The sequence below is a fragment of the Sycon ciliatum genome, chromosome 1 (genome assembly GCF_964019385.1).
Source record: "Sycon ciliatum chromosome 1, ocSycCili1.1, whole genome shotgun sequence".
Taxonomy (NCBI): domain Eukaryota; kingdom Metazoa; phylum Porifera; class Calcarea; order Leucosolenida; family Sycettidae; genus Sycon; species Sycon ciliatum.
The window spans coordinates 59,211,382-59,231,381 of record NC_088643.1 but is presented as its reverse complement, the minus strand read 5'-3'; the positions used below and the strand labels follow the sequence as shown (position 1 = coordinate 59,231,381).

Here is a 20,000-nt window from a genome sequence, read left to right as displayed (position 1 = left end):
TGCACCAAGTTAGGCCAGACTTGTTGGCCTGTTTGCACCAAGACCTTATCCCCGCCAGTCCTGCAGACAGAATCCAGTCTGGCTAGATGCTCTTGTTTAAAACTTTGCTGTCGAGATCCAGCCGAGTGAGAGCAGTGCGACTCGAGCAGGAAACGTAAACATTCATGAATGGAATGAGATGTCTGTGTTTGTACACAGTGATATACATGCTGAGCTGCGAGAGTTATTATGAGTTTTGCTGAGTTCGTACCTACAGATCCCGGTGTGAGAGTTATGAGTTCTGCCGAGTTCGTACCTTCAGATCCCGGTGTGAGAGTTGTTATGAGTTCTGCCGAGTTCGTACCTACAGATCTCGGTGTGAGAGTTGTTATGAGTTCTGCCGAGTTCGTACCTACAGATCCCGGTGTGAGATTATGCCATTGGCCCACGCAGAATTCTCGTGCAGGCTCACGCATCTGTGATTTTGAAGTGCACTATGGTATAGGTGATCACATATTTTCTGAACACATACTTGATCATGATGCTGCTGCTGTTGCTGCTTTTTGTCCAAGGTTCTACCAACTTACCACTACTGTCTGAAGCGTGTCGTAGTCCCGTTAGCGCAGAGACTTCTCCTAGTAAGAATAGCATTACGTTATGATTGCAAGAATTCTATCACCTCGTCTTACCAACTCCTGGCGCTGAACATCATTTTGCTATCACTTGTACTTGTGCTGCTGTGTTCTAACTGTCTGATTGTGTGTATGTGTGTGCGTGTGTACGTGTTTGTGTGTGCACGTGCGCACACGCCTGGGTGTGCACCCATGCGCATGTTTTGCTCCATGCTTGTGTCTAGATCTAGTTCCACCAGATATCGCCCCTCGATCTAGCTCTTTTCAATGTCTGGATGCTGAGCAGGATGATCCATCTGCATGCGCCTCGTCTGTCCCTTTGACAACTCGTGCCATGCCTCAACCTTCAACATGTAAGCAGTGTTGCATGACTGTGCCACAATGCCTGAAGGGTATTGTATACGAATCTATACTCTTTTGTGTGTGTGTGTGTGTGTGTGTGTGTGTGTGTGTGTGTGTGTGTGTGTGTGTCGGCAAGTCACACAGGGATCTCTGCAAACATATTGTGCGCACACTTCGCACAGTTATGGCATAATTCAATCTTCAATGGGGCACAAGCGAAATGATCCTATTTGTACAGTGTGCCAGCAGGCGATGGCGAGTAAGCAAAGCAGCAGGCACGTGGTATTCAACTAATTGTAACATCTTGTTCACACGTATATGGTGTGTTTGCTGAGATCCCTAAGTGTAGGATAGTATAATGTATGGTGCAGTGCATTTAGTTGTATATCATCATGATTGTATTGGTGTATAGCTGCTACAATCATATCGTTTTGTGTCCGGGAACTTCCTGTCTTGTTTTGCTCAGGCATTCCTTCACCTCCATTGCCCTCCAGAAAATCCAAGCTCCGGGGTAGTAGTGCTGCCTGTGTTGTTGCCGCTGCCAGCACTGTTGCTGCTGCTGCTGGTGGTGGTGGTGGTGGTGGTACTGCTGCCTGTGCTGCTGCAGCTGGTGATGCTTGCAGTAACAGATCCAGCACCGGTGTAGCTGGTAATGCTTGCACTAACAGATCAAGCACTGGAGTTACTAGTGGACGTCGTGGTAAGCTGCAGCTGCCTACAGCATTGCTCGGAGTTGCAATAGGTGCATGGTTGCTACTATCCATGTTGTCAGGGAATTAAAGTGGTCCTGTATTTCTCTCTCCTGCATGCCCTTCCACCTTCATAACCGCAGCCAAACTATACACACACATAGCCATGCCTAATGCTCGCGATGACGACGTGCACCATGATCAACTTTGTTTGGATTAAAAAATTGGGACTTGGTCGAGATGAAAAGCTACGGCTATCCGAGGAGGGGGACGAGCCAGATGATGGCAACGGCGATGATGGAGATCATCTGTGACCTCTCGGCTCAGATCAGGATTGAAACTAACCCCACCACAGCAAAGCACTAATCGATGTACATGTATTTGAATATCTGACTGGTTTCGGCTCTTGTAAGGCCTCGTCAGAGAAAATGATAAATAGGAAGGTGAAATGGTGCTTTTTTCATGTCGCTTGAAATGGTAGACGTGCCCCGCTCCAGCTTGATGTGCACCTCGAGCAGTCTGTTCCCCGTGGCCTGTTCCTCCTCCTGCCTGGGCCGATCCTGGACCCTGCAGTGTGGTTGGCTCTCTAGCGAGGAGGCATGGTTGGAAAAAGACTCCCAATATAATGAATATATTCACCGTTGCCTCTGTTTTGTTGGTATGCAGTGAAATGTGATTGTACATACATAGTGTTGACCATTCCCCGTACACAGGCCGTCATCCCCTGGAATGATCAATTTTACTCGTCGAATTTACAAGCCACGTTTTTCTTTTCAGATTTCTCGTTAGAGCACAGTGTTCTTGGTACAGTATGCCCTTTGTCAGCAGTTACTGAGTTAGTGAGTTAGTGAGTTAGTGAGTTAGTGTTAGTTAGTGTGTTAGTGTGTAAAGACCATGCGTGTGTGTGGTTTGTATTTGATGCAGGTGCATCTAGACCAGCAGCGCCACCACCTTCAGGCACGGCTACACGCGGCAGGCCAAGAAAACGTGCCATCAGAGGCGTTCGCAGTAAGTCCTTATCTTTGTCGAGCGGTGGAATCTGTATTGTGCACATTGTTGGATGCATCGCATTTTAGCAATATGCTTGATTTGTGTGTTGACGCCTGTGGAGAGTTCTTAAAATACAAAATGCTAATACCAATTTAGTTATCTGGTTATCGGTGCATCAATTAGCCGCTATTTGCTCCTTCTGATTTTTTTCTTTGACTCACTCTCTCTCTCACTTACTCTCACTCACTCTCTCTCACTCTCTCTCACTCTCACTCACTCTCAAGGTGCTCCTTCAGCTACTATTGCGGCCCCGGAACCAGCTCCTGTCATTCATGCACCGCCTGTTGTAACGCAACCGTCATTGACTCCTTCAGCATCACCACCATCATCGGTTCCTGTAGCTGTTGCACCAGAATATGCTGCGAAGCAATCATCATTGTTGACTGATGTCATGCTGAGTGGTAAGTCGTGCTAGCTACATGTGTATGTCTAGCTTGTCCACATTGCTTCTACGCTAGCATTATTAGTTATAGTTCATAGCTGTTTTGTCCGTTAGAGTGAAGCCCAGTGAAGTGGCAAGCTATTGTGGGTGTTCACAAGCTAGGTTTCATGTTGCGTCTTCTCTGTTCATGTATTTGTGCGTGCATGCATGCTTGTATGCGTATTTCTTCTTTCCGTTTAGATTCGTCACTTTCTGCATCATCATCCTCCTCCTCCTCCTCCTCCTCATCATCATCATCATCAGATAGCTCCTCGGATTCAGATTCTTCACCTGACACTTCACCAGTTCGCTATCAGAACTCTACGCTGAAGAAGAATGGCAAGAAATCATCCGCCTCTGTGCTGCTTTTGGAGGAGCTCATGAAAGCAGGTGAGATTGCTGTGATGGAGATACTAGTAGCAACTGATAGCATTCTCTTTTGGAACACTCGTGAAGCCTGTCTTGAGGGAGAGACGATGTATTTGAAAGTTGAAACATGCACACATGCACACACCTCAGACCTCAGATACCGTAAAAGCCCCTGTATACGCCCACTTGAAATTCCGCCCACCCTCCGTGTACACGCCCAGTCAGGGGAAGTCAACACTTTTGTTTCAAAATAGCGCCCATGCCCATGTATACGCCCAGGTATGCTGGCAACACCAGTACATGTACAGGTACTGATACCCAATACTTACTGCTATCCCTATTCCAAGTATACACCCGGTTCCAAAATAACACCCGTGCCCTTGCATACGCCCAGGAAATCGAGGCTGCTATTCTGTACGCCCGGGGCCTATCCACGGGCTTTTACGGTATGCCCATCGCGGAAGCGATGATAGTGAACAGCGATGTCGAACATAGCAACTTGTGCTGGGATTACACCATTCAACAGCTTGCAAAGCTGATGAATTGACCGCCACTAATTTTAGCCTGGTCTACACCACACGTCTTTCTTCTCTTTCTCATTTTCCTAGCTCTTCTTTCACACACACACACATAAACACACACACACGCACGCGCGCGCGCAGACTAGTTAGTCGTGTCCTTACATACAGGCTTTAGTTGGAAAGACTGGTCCATGGGCTTCAGATTCATTCTGAGCCTAGTTTGTATTTCCAATAATAGGAACGTGTGCAGATATCTGTGCGGTAGCAACTAAGCACTGGACCAAGATACGAACGAATGAATCACCAAGTTTTGTCTTGTGCTTTATGTGTTATCAGATTTTGTATCTCCTTTGCCAGCATCACCATCTCCTACTGACAGTGCTATTGGCACTGGTGCTTCACGCAGTGACGACTTGAACGATGACCTGGAGTTGAGCGGTAAGGCCATGCTGTGGTCTGTCTGTCTGTCTTTGTCTGTCTATCTGTCTGTTTGTCTGTCTGTCTGTCATTTTCTGTCTATCTGTCTCTACTCTATCTGTCTCTTCGCATGTCTGTTCACTAGGCTGGTCAATTATGCTTAATGGTGTGTGTGTGTGTGTATGTGTGTGTGTGTGTGTGTGTGTGTGTGTGTGTGTGTGTGTGTGTGTGCACGCATGTGTGTATGTATGTACATGTGTACGCGTGTGTAGATTCATCACCGGAGCCTTCACCGACTCGCTCCCCCGTATCAATGTCACCTGCATGCTCTCCACCACCGTCACCGCCATCTAGTGTCGTGCTGCAGCAGGAGTGCCCCACGCCGCCCTCTAGTGTCCTGCTGCAGCAGGAGTGCCCCACGGCAGGTGAGAGGCCTAGTGATGTCATTTGCAAAATGATTGTACACTGTATTGTGAATCACCTGTGTTTCTTTTGTAGCTCAGCTCGCACTATCGTGGCCAGGGTGCGTGCAGCCTTCTTTTGCCGCTTTTTGATCAGCGCAAGGAATTGTATGGTTATCTGTGTATTTGTATCTGTGGATAATAGGCATACATATTCACTGACCATCTGTGTGCATCATTCCTGGTCTCTATGTGCTTTTCTCCACTGTTCTAGCATCTGCTCCCACCTCGCCCGTACTCGATCAGAGCGTCGATACTAGTCGTGCGCTAAGGGACGTGGAGTTGAGTGGTAAGTACTAGTAGTCTTCTTGGCTAGTTGATCATCCTGTGTTTAACCAGCTTTGAATGAACTGTCGTGTTATTGACTTCTTTGCTTTGTAATACTGTTTTGTTCGAAATTAGACTCCCTTTGATCACCATATGATTTGTATTTTGTACTATATACTTGTTCTCGCTATGTGCGTGCTTTCACTACAATCACCGTTTAGATTCGTCAAGGGAGTCTTCACCAGTGCGCTCCTGTGTTTCAAGGGAGTCTTCACCAGTGCGCTCCTGTGTTTCTGCATCGTCCACACTGGTTTCACCAGCACCACCCTTGCCCAGTGCACTGCGGCAAGAATCCTCCGAAAAAGGTAAGAATGTCGCCAATGCGTATTGTGAAAATCAGTGGTGACAGTTCGCAGCAAAATCAAGTCTCCATTAGTCTTTACAAATTGTGTATAATTATCCTGAAGCACCCCCCCCCCCCCCTGATTGTGTAGATCAACGGTTATTTTCTGCAGCATATTTATTGGTGGGTCATTATAGGCACCCTCTACATTTGTATCCAATGTGCATCACGCAGTTCGGACATCAATCTGGACTCCTTGCACGCGTGTAAGCTGCTGAAGTCTGCAGGAAATGCATTAGCGCTGCATGAACAAGCACTCTGATTTACTAAGAGTATAACTATTTGTTCAATGTAACCGAGCAAGTACTCAACTGCTAGTATTCAGTATGCTTGTTTCACCCCTAGTAAAATGCCATGTGCACTGCATTGTACACTCTGTGCTCTTTTCTCTGTTCAAACTCATGACCAGATCAAGAGACTCAGGTATATGGTTGAAGTTACCTTGGCAACTTAGTATAGCTGGTGATCCCCCCCCTCCCCCCCCCCCCCCACACACACACACATACCGAGCAGGCAGGAGTTAGATCATGGCTTTTACGGGGTGCAGTTTGCAGTGCCATGAGCAACTACACAATTGACTATGAATGGTCGCACTTGCCGTACTATAGTGTGCTCTCACTTGCACTGGAACTTTCACCATGCTGTATTGACCTGTTCTGACGTCGGGGTTTGCGCCACGCCATGCAGTGGTACACTGTCCTGGAGCAGTCGGTGGTGCTCAAGGCGGAGAACAACTCCGAAAAGGTGCACCTAAAACAAGAATAAGTGCATCATCATGAGAAGCATGCTAAAGTAAGCACTCTCCTTGTCCCTGATGGCCTGACACATGTGTTCATGGTCTGATCTGTTGTTGATGCTGCTGTGTGCTGCAGATGGCCCGTCACCTGCAGCAGCAAGTACTTCCAACCATGCCTTGATGGACTTGGAGTTGAGTGGTAAGTGAAGCAATCCGATCAGGCTGCCACGCTGTGTGCAGCAGTGCATGCTGTTTGAGAGGCCACTGTGCTGAAATGCCCAATCCCTGGTGTGAGTTGGACTAACAGGCTACTGAAGTAGTTGGTAGGCAGGAGTTTTGCGCAACTGATCATCAGCCGGGCTGGCTACCTAGAAAGTAGGTTTTTAATCAGTCAATCTTGCGAATGACGACCCTTGTCGGGCATGAGAACGTGTTGTTTTCGCGAGGTTGAAAGTATGCAGGCGAATGACCACTAGTTCTGAAGATAGTGTCGCTTTTCACAAGTTGTTGGTACAGTGTATACCCGAGGTTGTTATTCACCAGGTTGACTGTGCTTACTTGCCTTCAAAACTAATTGATGCTAACCCCATCCCAGTCGTCAGGTCATTGTTTGGGCCTGTGCTTGCCACTGCTCTTTCCTTGCTCACTGCATGCCCATTCCCGTTGTAATATTGCATGCCTCATGAAACTTCAATGATGAAAGCGGAACGTTTCTTGCTCGTCACCCTTGATTTGAGGATGCAAACTCTCCGTATTTTCGAAAGCAACACTTGCAGTACTGTGTATGCACTGTGCATGCAGTCTGGCAATGCACAGATTGCCGCGCTTTGCTTATACATGTAGTGTTCTCTTCAGTAAGACTACCTTGGTCTTCTTCCTGCTTCTTAGATGCCTCGCGGGAACCCTCGCCTGTTCGTTCCTGCCGGTCTCAATCACCCTCGAGTTTACCGGCATCCGCTTGTTCACCCACTGCACCATGCTCGCCAGTGGATGCATTACCAGCGCAGTGCACAGAAACAAGTAAGCACCCAACTCTCATGGCCTGTGTTGCATTGTTGTGTGCTGTACCGTGTTGCAAGAACACCCCTCCACCCGGGACCCCTCGAGGGTCGTTTTTTGGAAGTGGGCCGGAAATGTGTGGTCTTGAGCTGATCTGCTGCACATGTGTGTGTGTGTGTGTGTGTGTGTGTGTGTGTGTGTGTGTGTGTGTGTGTGTGTGTGTGCGTGTGTGTGTGGGTGCGCGCGTGCGTGTTGTGGCTCTGTGCTGAAGATGTTGCATCGCCTGTGCCAGCGGGCGCTTCCAGCCAGGCATTGATGGACGTGGAGCTGAATGGTACGTGATTCTGTCGAGAAGATATGCTCTTTAGGGCATGGCTAAGCATATTTAAAAGGGCTCGGTCCGTACGTTAGTTCTAGTTCTGAATCCAATGTGTGTCTGACTGCATGTATTTAATGACTTAGCACTCAGGCATCATGCTCTCAGTGTTGTTGTTGACTTCCTTTATATTCGTACCATATGCTATACTCACGATGATGCGTTTCAAAATGGGAGGTAAATGAACCTCCACAAGGATTTGTATGGGCATCTACCATTATCTTTGACACCCACGATTGGAGAGTGCAACTTCTCCCTATTGTTGTCTTGGAGGCTCATGCCGTGTTACTATACAGCAATCCAGAACGAAAGCGACGGACTATCCCACTTAGCCACGTTTCTCCATAGTAAGATTGCCTTTTCTTGGCATTTGCTTCTTGTCTAGACTCGTCACGGGAATCCTCACCGGTTCGTTCATGTCGGTCTCGATCAGCCACCAGTTCACCAGCGCCTGTTTGTTCAAGACCAGCACCGTGTTCGCCAGCTGATGTGTTACCGACAACATGCACGGTAGCAGGTAAGCAGGCAATTCTAGTGGAATACATGGTGGTGTGACTGGTGTCCTTGTCTCCTTTCCAACCACCCATGGCTGCTGTTCACGTTTCGCACTATTTTCTTTTAGTTTGTCAACACACCTTTCCACCACTGAAGTCGATCAACATTGAAAGTGGTCTGGATGGTTTTGCTGGATCAACTAGGAGTACAGTTTTCAGGTTGTGCTTGAAAACGTGTAGTCTTATTTTCCATGGTTGAATGGTTGAATTTGCATGTGTGTTTTTTCTTGTGGTTGAAGGTGTTTCATCCCCTGTGCCAACGAGCACTTCCAACCAGGCATTGATGGACGTGGAGCTGAGTGGTACGTGATTCTGTCGAGAAGATGTGCTCTTTAGGGCATGGCTATGCATATTTAAAAGTGCTCAGCTCATACGTTAGTTCTAGTTCTCAATCCAATGTGTCTGACTGCATGTATTTAATGGTTTAGCATTCAGACATCATGATCTCAGTGTTATTGTTTAAAGGGGAAGTTAAGGCAAAAATTAATCTTAGTCTTTTGGACGCTGAGTCGACTGGTTTTGGTCCGAAAAGGCTGCGATGCAGCGTTCCTCCTTTATTCCCAATCGAACATGGTTGAACAATCGGTCACGTGCTCCTGGATGCCCAAATCACCTGGTCACCACGCCAGCAGACGACAACTTTCACACCAAGGTTCAACTCGAGTGACATGACTGCACCCCAAAAAGGTCAAACAGGCTAGTAAGTTGTACCCTGCAGGCACGGTGACCAGGTGACTGGCGTACGCAGGAGCACGTGACCGCTTGTTCAACCATGTTCGATTGGGAATAAAGAAGGAACGCTGCATCGCAGCCTTTTCGGACCAAAACCAGTCGACTCAGCGTCCAAAAGACTACAACATATGGGCCAATCGCGGTCATCCGTGCTTTTATAAGAAGGAAATGGCGCTTTTAGTGACATTTTGCATACAAATCCCCATCTAGTAGGGCGCAGTCACCCAGTTTCGGTGGAAGTGCGCGAGTTCGATTGGGATTCAAGTAGGAAGGGAGCGTCTCAGCTTCCTCGGACCACGACCATTCGACTCAGCACCCCGAAGACTACAACTGGTGAAATTTTAATTTTTGCCTTAACTTCCCCTTTAACTTACTTCCTTTATAATCATACCATATGCTATACAGACCATCTGGAAAAGGAGAGCAATCGCTCTCGCGCGCCTTCGCTCTCCTTATTTTCATTTTGGGCGCACTTTTCGTCGCGCGCCTTGAGAATTTCGAGCGCATCCGCATCACTATGAAGTCCATGATTCTGCAAACACTCAAATATTTCGTAACTCGGCTTTCCCTGATCAGAATTGAGTAATCGAAAGGTCTATTCGCATTAGAAAGTTCTCAGCTGTCGGCTCCAACAAATCCGAAGTCGAGCAGAGGTCGAATAGTGGAGTTACGGCACTCGCAAGGTATTTTACGTCACATCGCATATTTTCACTTCCGCACTTGGGTGGCAATCATAATTTTTGACATAAAGGATTTCCCTCTGTTGCGTGACATGTCGACAGTCGACTAGTCCGGGCATATCGCGCATGCATAGACCTGTATGACGTCAGGTACAGGTCTTTAGCGGTTAGCTACAAAGGAAAGGAGCGCTCTGCGATGAATACTACAAAAAAACATGGATCTTAGCGAATTGTCTCAATTTTCCGTTGCGGGTGTCTTCCCAGCTCCCTAGGCTATAGTGCCACCGCAGCAACACTCCAGCTGGTGAAAATCCCACTGGTATGTTCCTCTTGCCAGTAGCTTTCCAGAATGCTTGAGATTCATTGTTAAAATAGATGAAGGGAAACTAAAGTTGTGGTCCGAACAGCTTCCATTTGTAGTGCGTACGGCGATTTTCCAGATCGAATTTTTGGCAGCTATTGGGTATTGAATCCGATTGGAGTATGGCAAGATGTTGAAAAAAACCCGTATTGTGCTCGCCTTGGATAGATAAGGATGGTGGGGACTGCTCTCCTTGAGAGGATAGCGAGAGTGATTGTTCACTCTCCTGGATTTTTCTTACACGAAGGTCTGGCTATACTCACGATGATGCGTTTCAAAATAGGAGACAAGTGAACCTCCACATGAGTTAAAATGGACTTCTACCGTTCTCTTTCACACCCACGATTGGAGAGTGCAACTTCTCCCTATTGTTTTCTTGGAAGCTCATGCAGTGTTACTATACAGCAATCCAGAACGACAGCGACGGACTACTGTAAGACATGTTATTATAACGAGTCGCAAATTTAACGATTGTCCAAAATTCATAGGTTAACGAGAAGATACGTTAACGATCTTGTGATCTTCAGGCGTGTCTGCACATAACACATACATGTATGAGGCATTGGAGCCTCAATAGAACTTATCATAACGAAAAATATCGCACCCGTTAAAAACGTTAGATTTACTTCCTCGTTATAATTCCATGTCTTACAGTATCCCACTTAGCCACATTTCTCCATAGTAAGATTGCCTTGGTTTTTGTTCTTGTATTTGCTTCTTGTCTAGACTCGTCACGGGAATCCTCACCGGTTCGTTCATGTCGGTCTCAATCAGCCACCAGTTCACCTGTGCCTGTTTGTTCAAAACCAGCACTGTGTTTGCCTGCGGATGTGTTACCGACAGCAGGCACACTAGCAGGTAAGCAGGCAATTCTAGTGGAGTACGTGGTGGTGTTGTCTCCTCTCCAACAACCCATGGCTGCTGTTCACATTTTGCACTACTTTCTGTCAGTTTGTCAACATACCTTTGGACCACTGAAGTCGATCAACATTGAAAGTGGTCTGGATGGGTTTTGCTGGATCAACTAGGAGTACGTTTTCAGGCTGTGCTTAAAAATGTATGGTCTTATTTTCCATGCCTGAATGTTTGTGGATGTGTGTGTGTGTGTTTTTTGGTGTTGAAGATGTTGCAGCGCCTGTGCCAGCGACCACTCCCAGTCATGCATTGATGGATGTGGAGCTGAGTGGTAAGTCATTCAATCAGGCTGTTATGCTGTTCAGGGAGGGATTGTGGTAAAGGGCTCAGCGGGTATCTCTTGTGTGACTTTGATCACATGCCTCGCGTAATCTAGCACCTGGTCATTGATGTATTCCAGTGTTGTTGCTCATGGCATGTGTAGGCACACTCCGGGTCATTGATGTACTCCAGTGTTGTTGCTCATGGCATGTGTAGGCACACTCCGGGTCATTGATGTATTCCAGTGTTGTTGCTCATGGCATGCGTAGGCACACTCCGGGTCATTGATGTATTCCAGTGTTGTTGCTCATGGCATGTGTAGGCACACTCCGGGTCATTGATGTATTCCAGTGTTGTTGCTCATGGCATGTGTAGGCACACTCCGGGTCATTGATGTATTCCAGTGTTGTTGCTCATGGCATGTGTAGGCACACTCCGGGTCATTGATGTATTCCAGTGTTGTTGCTCATGGCATGTGTAGGCACACTCCGGGTCATTGATGTATTCCAGTGTTGTTGCTCATGGCATGTGTAGGCACACTAGTATCCTGATATAACAGTGCTCTTTTCTGAGACAAATGAAACATGAGAAGAGCTATGTATGAACATGAACTTGTAGTGTACTCTTCATGTACAACTTCAGCCCTCATCAACGCTGTACAAAACGTCACTGGCCCGTTTGTCAACGGTTGCGCTAATCGACCAATCAGCGCACAGCTAATGTACCAAAATTCTCAAACTTACCGTAATTCCTTCGTTCATACGGTGTAGTTTCCAAAGATATTTTATGGACCAATATAGATGCCAACAGATCGTCCGCTTCGAATTTTTCGATTTGATTGCCATTTGACCGAAAATTACCTCCGAAACCAGCCTCCACTCGTTTCACTTCAAGGCTTACCAGGTGGACGGCATCGCAATTCGGAAGCGGAGAAAGGACAGCCAGTGAAAAAAGAAAAACAACGACGTATCGGTTGTCAAAATCGACCAAGAAATGAATTCAATAGACCAGTTTCCGTGCTGCGCCCTCGCGGCGAGTGCGAAAGGGATCCGTTCTTTTCCACGGCATGATTGTCGCTAATTGGAGAACTCAGCCACCTGAAGCTTTCATAAAGGAAGAAGTAGTAGGTGAATGAGTTCGCCAGAAAATGGAACGACAAGAAAATAGATACCGTATTTTTCCGGTTGTAAGTCGACCTTTTACGACTTAAAATAGCCGGAGAAAGGGTGGGGGTCGACTTACAACCGGGATTCGACTTATATCCGGGAGCTATCAGTATCTTACAAAAAATGACCTGCACTGCATGCACGAGTGCACCATGTGTACACATTGTTGCCAATTTATTGGCATTTTTCAAGGATTGGGATGTTATACCCTCCAATGAGGAATATTTACATGATTTGTTGATGTGTTAGTAGCAGGAGGTGGTTAGTAGTGCTTCTTTGGGTGAAAACTTTAAAACGTAGAATTGAGACCTCCGGATACGGGGGTCGACCTATAACCGGGGTCGACTTATAACCGGTAAAATACGGTACTGTTGCATTCGGGCGCTCGTGAGACGACGACAAGATAGGATCGACAGTCTATCTCGACGCAAAAGGCCTCACCAATACAAAAAAACTCTTCTAGGAGAAGCTCGACGCGCTGTAGAGTTTGCAGTATTCTGCTGCAAGTAGACAAGAGAACTAACTCAGACTACAGCGTGGAGACGAAGCAAAAGCTGAGCGAGTTCAAAGAAATGGGGAAAGACAGGAAAATGAGTGCGCAACGTGATCTTTAGCTCGAAGCTCGCGCGAAGACAAGCGGGGGCACGTGCGCCTACGGGTAGCGCGGCCAGCCACCATGTTTTCAAAATGGAGGTCGACGCTTTTGAAATCTGTGTAGACGATGGTGAGGGCTGAACTTTGGGTTGGAAGCTCTCCCAAAAGTTCGAAATAGTTCAAAATGCAGTCCGACATGCAGGATAAGAGGAAAAGCCAAGCAGACAATCCCGCTTTGCCGCGACTCTCCGTAAAAAGATTGCCTTGTCTTTATTTCTGTTTTCTTTCTCTGTTTGTAGACTCATCACGGGAATCCTCACCGGTTCGTTCATGTCAGTCTCAATCAGCCACAAACTCATTAGCGCTAGTTTGTTCCAAACCCACACCTTCTTCTCCAGCAGATGCGTTGTCCACAGTGTGTATGCAAGCAGGTAAGCAGGAATAAACACTAGTTGGAACAAAGCAACATCACACCAAAATACTCCCAAATTTTCTTATTGCCTTACAGTACTTTTAACGTGTGTGCCCAATTTGCTCAATCTGAAAAATACAGATAATCCCACTTTGCCACTATTAAAAGGGAGCAGCCACTCACAAGTTTCTTTGCTGTACTTTGTTGGTGTGAGGCTGCTCATCCCGATGGTAAAACTGACTGGAAGACTGTCATCCCGATGGTAAAACTGACTGGAAGACTCCAGGCGTGAAAGTGTCCGAAATTGTCCCGAAGCACAGCGTGACGTGGCGCTCAACTTGCCCTTCACATGTGTCTTGGTCATCGCAATGAAACAAGTCACGTGCTGTACGGCAGTCGGTATGTGCACATCGTAGATCTCTGGAAGCATGCAGGACTGGAAAACGCACGAAGCCGAAGGCAATCCCACGTGTTGAGTTTCATCTGATGCTTCTTGCAGGCAAACCGTTCTTTCGCTGTGCTTCATGAAGTACTTTGCAAATTATTTGCACCATTTGATAATTTGATATTGGACACGACCACAATGATTCTCAAGAGGGAACGGGAAACGGGGAAGAAGGAGAGAGAAAGAGACGCCATGGGCACTTTTAACTCGGGAAGTGCTATAGCTGAACGGAGACAATGCTGTTCAGGCTTTCGAATAGCGACTCATCCCCGTGATCAGGTGCAAACAATCGAATTTCGAGTCTCGAAAAGACCTTACTTCTAACGAATTGATAAGGCAACAAGTGGAGTGTGCATCCTGGGAATCAGTACAACCGACATTCCGTACTGCGCACACTGTACCAGCTCCTTTCGTTCAACACAGGCCGAGTTGTTGCTGCGTTGTGACGACGAAGATACACGTGATAGGCAAGTGGAGCATGACATCCAGCTGTACTTCTGAACAATTTTGTTGGAGTACCCGTACAGTCGCCTCAGAAGGAAATGAAGTTTTTACCATTGTGATCACCAGCCTCACAACTGCAAAGTTGGCACAGGAAATTGTTGGTGACAGTTCCCCTTTAACCATGGACATTTGGCCTTGGGTTTTTTTTCCATTCTTGGTTCTTGCTCTTTGTGTAGACCCATCACAAGAATCCTCACCGATCCGTTCATGTCATTCTCAATCAACCACCAGTTCGCCAGAGCCTGTTTGTTCAAAACCAGCACCGTGTCCGTCAGCGGATGTGTTACCGCCGATTGGCATGCAAACAGGTAGGCCAGCCATTCTAGCTGAATACACAATGTTGTTGTTGTTGTTGTTGTGGTTGTTGTTGTTGTTGTTGTTGTTGTTGTTGTTGTTGTTGTTGTTGTTGTTGTTGTTGTTGTTGTTGTTGTTGTTCTCGTCCTCGTCTACTGGACCGTATGCCCGTAGCTGTTGGCCGCACGCAGCACTTTCTTCTTTTACCGTAGCGGCCCATCAATAAGTATGTGCTCGAAAACGCTTTTTGCCATGCTAACACGATGCAATCTGGATCAAAATGTGTAGTAAGCATCGCAATGGATTTGTAACTACTGACAACACATACTTTTTAAGTCTCCAAAGGATGTTCACCCGAAAAGTTATTACGGTGCCCGGGAATACGTATGGGAGGAGGTTCTTGTACTTATAGCCGTTATAGGTTTTATTACGTACTTATTGTCAGTTATTGACAGGCTTTCACGATACTTTTGGCAACACCCTGACAAGACTGAACTCAATCGAGAGTGAATGAGAGGACGATTTTGCTGGTTTGGACATGGTTTGGCCAGATCTAACTTTACTGTACAGTCAAACCGGGTTAGGACCAACATTGATAAGGCGAACTTTCCATTAGTACGAACTAGGGCCAATCCTACGGTTGGCCAGGCATCATATCCAGTCAAAATTATTCGTTTACGACGAACTCCTGTATGGCGAACTTTCGCGAAGACGAACTATTTTCAAGTGTGATTTGAATAAAATCAGCGCGTAGTACGAACTTTGGGTGCGTGCGCGTGCGCTGGCTGTCTTTTTTTCTTTCTTTTTTTCTTTCTTTTTTCGATAGCCGGGTCCATACATTGATTGTACGTACATAGATCTACGTAGTGAATCGTAGTAGACGCACTGACGTGCGTGCTTTCTAGGCCAAGCTTCAGCGTACACTGTTCGCGTCGTTGATCGAGTTGTGAAGTGTTTTGTGAAGCAAAGAGCGTTGATCCGTAGAGGGTAGTGGCGTTCCTGCGGATGCGGAAAACTCGGCCTCCACTGGCTCCGACCGAGTCTCACACGAACCGTGAACTGTTTTTGTAAAGTATGGATGTTGAGATGCTGTGCTTCACATGCACACTCGTAATCACTCATATTCAATCTATGGTTTATCGTAATGTATTTGTTTGTATATGGAAGCACAGTCACGAATTGTAGCACATTGTCTGTTTCTGGCTTATGCTGAGAATAAATGCTTCCCATTTACCACAGTATGCACCTTCACGTAAATACAATCCATATGATATGCATATCGATTTTTTTGTCAGATCTGGATAAGAAGAACTCCCGATAAGACAAACAAATTTGTTCAGCCCCTTGAAGTTCGTCCTAACGAGGTTTGACTGTATTTGAATTAATCTGTTTTGTTGCTATGTGTTTAAGATGTTCCATCTCCTGTACGAGTGAGTGTTGCCAAGCCTGCATTGATGGACCTGGAGCTGAGTGGTAAGTACATGATTGTGCTTCTGTCTAACTGCTACACTATTTAGGAAATTGAATGTGCGTGCATATGCAGTTCTCACCTCTTTTTTTCTGACTATCATGGACTTCTGGCGCATTCTTCCCTGACAACTTGTGGTACAGACTTTTGCCAGTATTCTAAATGGCTGACAGTCCGCCCCTCTCTCTCTCCCCCGCCCCCTCCTTGGAGGCAAGACTATTTTTTGAAATTCGTATGGTTTACTGGAATACATGGTCAAGGTATCTGTGTAAGTTAATACTGCACTGTGTATTTCTGGCCATGTGTATTCAGAGGTAAATGCAGCTTATACCTCAGAAATGCAGCATGCTCTAGACTGTGTTAACCTAATTCTTCCCGATTTAAAGTTTTTTTTTCTAAGCTCTTCCCAATTTCCTAGATGACTTGCAGTGCTGTCAACCATGCATACTTGTTTCACTGAGCACAAACCAACCCCAAACCACAGATAGTCCCGTCTTGCCACCTTCCTCCATTGTAATGCTGCCTGGGCTTGGATTTCATTCTATGTGTAGATTCATCCCGGGAATCCTCACCTCTTCGCTCATCTCGGCCTCAGTCAACCGCAGGTCCGTCGGCACCTGTTTGCTTGCCAACTGCACCGCGTTCGCCAGAAAGTGTGCCGGCAGCAGATTGCACACGGGGGTCTGGTAAGCACCGCAGACAGTACTAGTGGAGTACATGCACTTGCTGTCTACAGCATCATGCTGCTCTTTTTTTAAATCTTGTCAACACACTTGCACACACCAACACACAATGGGAAATAAAGGGACAGTCCACCGTAGAATTTAATTCTTAAAATAGGGTTTGTTGGTAGCCGGCAACGGATTTTGCTGTGCATCTAGTGGAACCTGCTGTGTTTCCTTTGCTGAATCACCACATTTATAATGTCGCTAGTGCAGTGCTGATACACAGAACCAATGACCAAGTACATGCAAGAGGAACGAGAAAGTAATCTCTGTATGTATGTATGTGACCAGGGTGACATTGCAATAGGTCAAAGATGGGAAGCAGGGAAGTTACGTTACACCCGCAAAATGCAGGTTCTCATCGATGAAGGGAAACTTCCGTTTTGGATTCTGGCTGAGGGTGATGCCAGCAATCAGATTACTAGTAATCCTTATCCAATTTTGGGTGTATTGTCCCTTTAGTCCGAATTGAAGGAGTTGCCATGCTTCCGGAATTTTTCATCCCTTCGAAAGTGAACACACTTGCTGTTGTGTTTGGAAGCTCTTTGGTGTGTGCATGCATGCATGTGTCCATCTTGACAAAATATTGTGTGATCATAATCTGATCTGTTTGGTGTTTGGATGCATGGATTGTTACTGTGTGTGTGTGTGTGTGTGCGCACGTGCGTGTGCGTGTGTGTGTGTGCGTGTGTGTGTGTGTGTGTGTGTCCCATATGGTGCAGTGGTATGTGCAGCGATTTCCAATCGAGAGGTTGCGGGTTCGATTCCCGACGATTGTGGTCACACACGTCTTTCTTCTCTTTCTCAGACTCCTCCTGACTTTTCTTTCATCCTCCTGGGTGGTTACCAACAGCCAGTGCATGCCGGAGTATGTGGTGTGATGTGTGTGCGGAAAAAAATGAAAAAAGACCAAAAAGTAGGGATTCACTGGCCAGAAAAAGCCACTTCATAGCTGTGTGGTGTAGACCAGGCTGAATAGTGGCGGTCAATTCTTCAGCCTTGCAAGTTGTTGAATGGTGCAATCCCAGCACAAGCTGCTATGGCTTCTGCTGTAGCATCGCTATCATCGCCTGCGGTGATGGGCGTCCAATGGTCCAATGGTCCAATGGTGTGTGTGTGTGTGTTGCAGACGTCCCATCACCCGTACCGGCGTTTGCTCCAAGCCAAGCATTGATGGATGTGGAGCTGAGTGGTAAGTTATTCGGTCGCGTTGCTATGCTGTATGGAGTGGTGTATGCTGTGTTTAGGAGGTGATCATTTGAACGGGTACATGCGTATTTGAACGGGTACATGAGTATTTGAACGGGTACATGAGTATGTGAACGGGTACATGAGTATGTGAACGGGTACATGAGTATGTGAACGGGTACATAAGTATGTGAACGGGTACATGAGTATGTGAACGGGTACATGAGTATTTGAACGGGTACATGAGTATTTGAACGGGTACATGAGTATTTGAACGGGTACATGAGTATGTGAACGGGTACATGAGTATGTGAACGGGTACATGAGTATGTGAACGGGTACATGAGTATGTGAACGAGTACATGAGTATGTGAACGGGTACATGAGTATGTGAACGGGTACATGAGTATGTGAACGGGTACATGAGTATGTGAACGGGTACATGAGTATGTGAACGGGTACATGAGTATGTGAACGGGTACATGAGTATGTGAACGGGTACATGAGTATGTGAACACGGGTACATGAGTATGTGAACGGGTACATGAGTATGTGAACGGGTACATGAGTATGTGAACGGGTACATGAGTATCCTCTGCATTCTAGTTGTAGACATGCATGGCTGGCGGTGACTAGTTTCTGGCTGATTGGCATGCATGACATTGTTGATGATACTTCCTGCTCTCACAAGTACAGCCTTTTAACATTGATGTAATTCTGTTGTTGTTGGTGGTCGTGGTGGTGGTGGTGGTGCTGCTGCTGTTGCTGCTGCTGTTGTTTCCTTTCCGTGTGTTTAGATTCATCAGTGGAATCCTTGCCCGCCCAGCCCTCTAGTTCTGCAGCATCGGTTGCCAAGGTTGTGTCTCAGACGGATGCCGTTACCATCCGGCCAACAATACTGGATGTGGATTTGAGCGGTGAGTCATCTTGTCAGGCCACTGTTGCAGGTTGTTTGGAACATGGCTGCTGCTGCTATCTGTCAGGCTTATCAATGTCTTCATGGTTTGAGTGATACTACGTACACCATGTCTACCTCTGGTGAAGCGTATTGTTAGAAAGTAACACGGTCCCAATATTCTAGAACCGTATGCAGCTGAACCACTGGGTGGGTGGGTGGGTGGGTGAGATGTGTGCATGTGTGTACGATCAATGTAGGTTGTTCCAGCAATTAGTACATGTTGCTCATCAGACACTTCATAGTGGTTGTGCTCTGCATTTTCTTCTACCTACTGCTGCTGTTGCTGCTGTTGTGTGTATAGACTCATCGAGAGAAACCTCACCGATCCGTTCATGTCGGTCATCATTACCAACCAGCACAGTGCCCTCTTCAGCCTGTGCACTGCCCTCCTCGACTAGCCCACAGCCCTGCTCAACCAGCCCGCTACCCTCTTCCTCTAGTGTACGGTCCTGCTCAACCAGCCCACGGTCCTCTTCAGCTAGTGCTCTGCCCTCCTCAACTAGCCCTCAGCCCTCTTCCGCTGCTGTGCCAGTCGAGAAAACTTGTAAGTGTGTGAACACTCGAGTTGAAGTGTCCACCGTGTCTTTGCGTTTCGTCCTGGTACTGCAAGATGGGATGACAGCATTTAGTTTAGCAACCAGAGTGTCAAGTAGAAAAGGCAGTACAGTCTCAATGCTGAACTCAATGCTGATCTCAATGCTGATCTCAATGCTGATCTCAATGCTGATCTCAATGCTGAACTCAATGCTGATCTTAAAACATATAATTATTAGGAAGTTAAATAGGAACTCAGATGGCGAGCCAAAGAAAAAAAATGTAGCATGGAAAAATGTGGGCACGAGTTAAGCGATCGAGTCCACCAACCAAACCAGATTCTGAACTTGTCGGTTTTGTGCTAGATTGTGCACGTCTGACTGTCCAAAATCTGGTTTAGTTGGTGGACTCGATCGCAAACTTGTGCCCACTTTTTTCCATGAAAAATATATGTTTACATTTGAGGCTGACGTTTTGCAAGACACTCCTTTTTGCTAAAAATCAATAAACTAGACCAATTTGGAAGGTTGAGCAGTGCTGTCGGCTG

The 20,000-nt window shown here is 46.6% G+C and overlaps 1 protein-coding gene across 2 annotated transcripts in view; it reads left to right on the top strand.

Annotated features, from left to right (window-relative positions):
- Nucleotides 1-20,000, top strand: part of LOC135804631 (uncharacterized) — a 29,920-nt gene that overhangs the window by 6,287 nt on the left and 3,633 nt on the right. Inside the window, exons 11-34 of one of the 2 annotated variants that reach the window (XM_065318545.1) lie at nt 552-617; nt 836-964; nt 1,420-1,653; nt 2,567-2,650; nt 2,917-3,093; nt 3,315-3,503; nt 4,340-4,441; nt 4,693-4,845; nt 5,096-5,170; nt 5,370-5,513; nt 6,424-6,486; nt 7,176-7,307; nt 7,558-7,620; nt 8,048-8,179; nt 8,456-8,518; nt 10,716-10,847; nt 11,113-11,175; nt 13,225-13,356; nt 14,463-14,594; nt 15,991-16,053; nt 16,600-16,734; nt 17,903-17,965; nt 18,759-18,878; nt 19,221-19,463. In XM_065318545.1, the coding sequence (XP_065174617.1) occupies nt 552-617; nt 836-964; nt 1,420-1,653; nt 2,567-2,650; nt 2,917-3,093; nt 3,315-3,503; nt 4,340-4,441; nt 4,693-4,845; nt 5,096-5,170; nt 5,370-5,513; nt 6,424-6,486; nt 7,176-7,307; nt 7,558-7,620; nt 8,048-8,179; nt 8,456-8,518; nt 10,716-10,847; nt 11,113-11,175; nt 13,225-13,356; nt 14,463-14,594; nt 15,991-16,053; nt 16,600-16,734; nt 17,903-17,965; nt 18,759-18,878; nt 19,221-19,463 (2,889 nt within the window). The remainder of the gene's footprint in view (nt 1-551; nt 618-835; nt 965-1,419; nt 1,654-2,566; nt 2,651-2,916; nt 3,094-3,314; nt 3,504-4,339; nt 4,442-4,692; nt 4,846-5,095; nt 5,171-5,369; nt 5,514-6,423; nt 6,487-7,175; nt 7,308-7,557; nt 7,621-8,047; nt 8,180-8,455; nt 8,519-10,715; nt 10,848-11,112; nt 11,176-13,224; nt 13,357-14,462; nt 14,595-15,990; nt 16,054-16,599; nt 16,735-17,902; nt 17,966-18,758; nt 18,879-19,220; nt 19,464-20,000) is intronic. The other variant, XM_065318546.1, reaches the window with a different exon arrangement.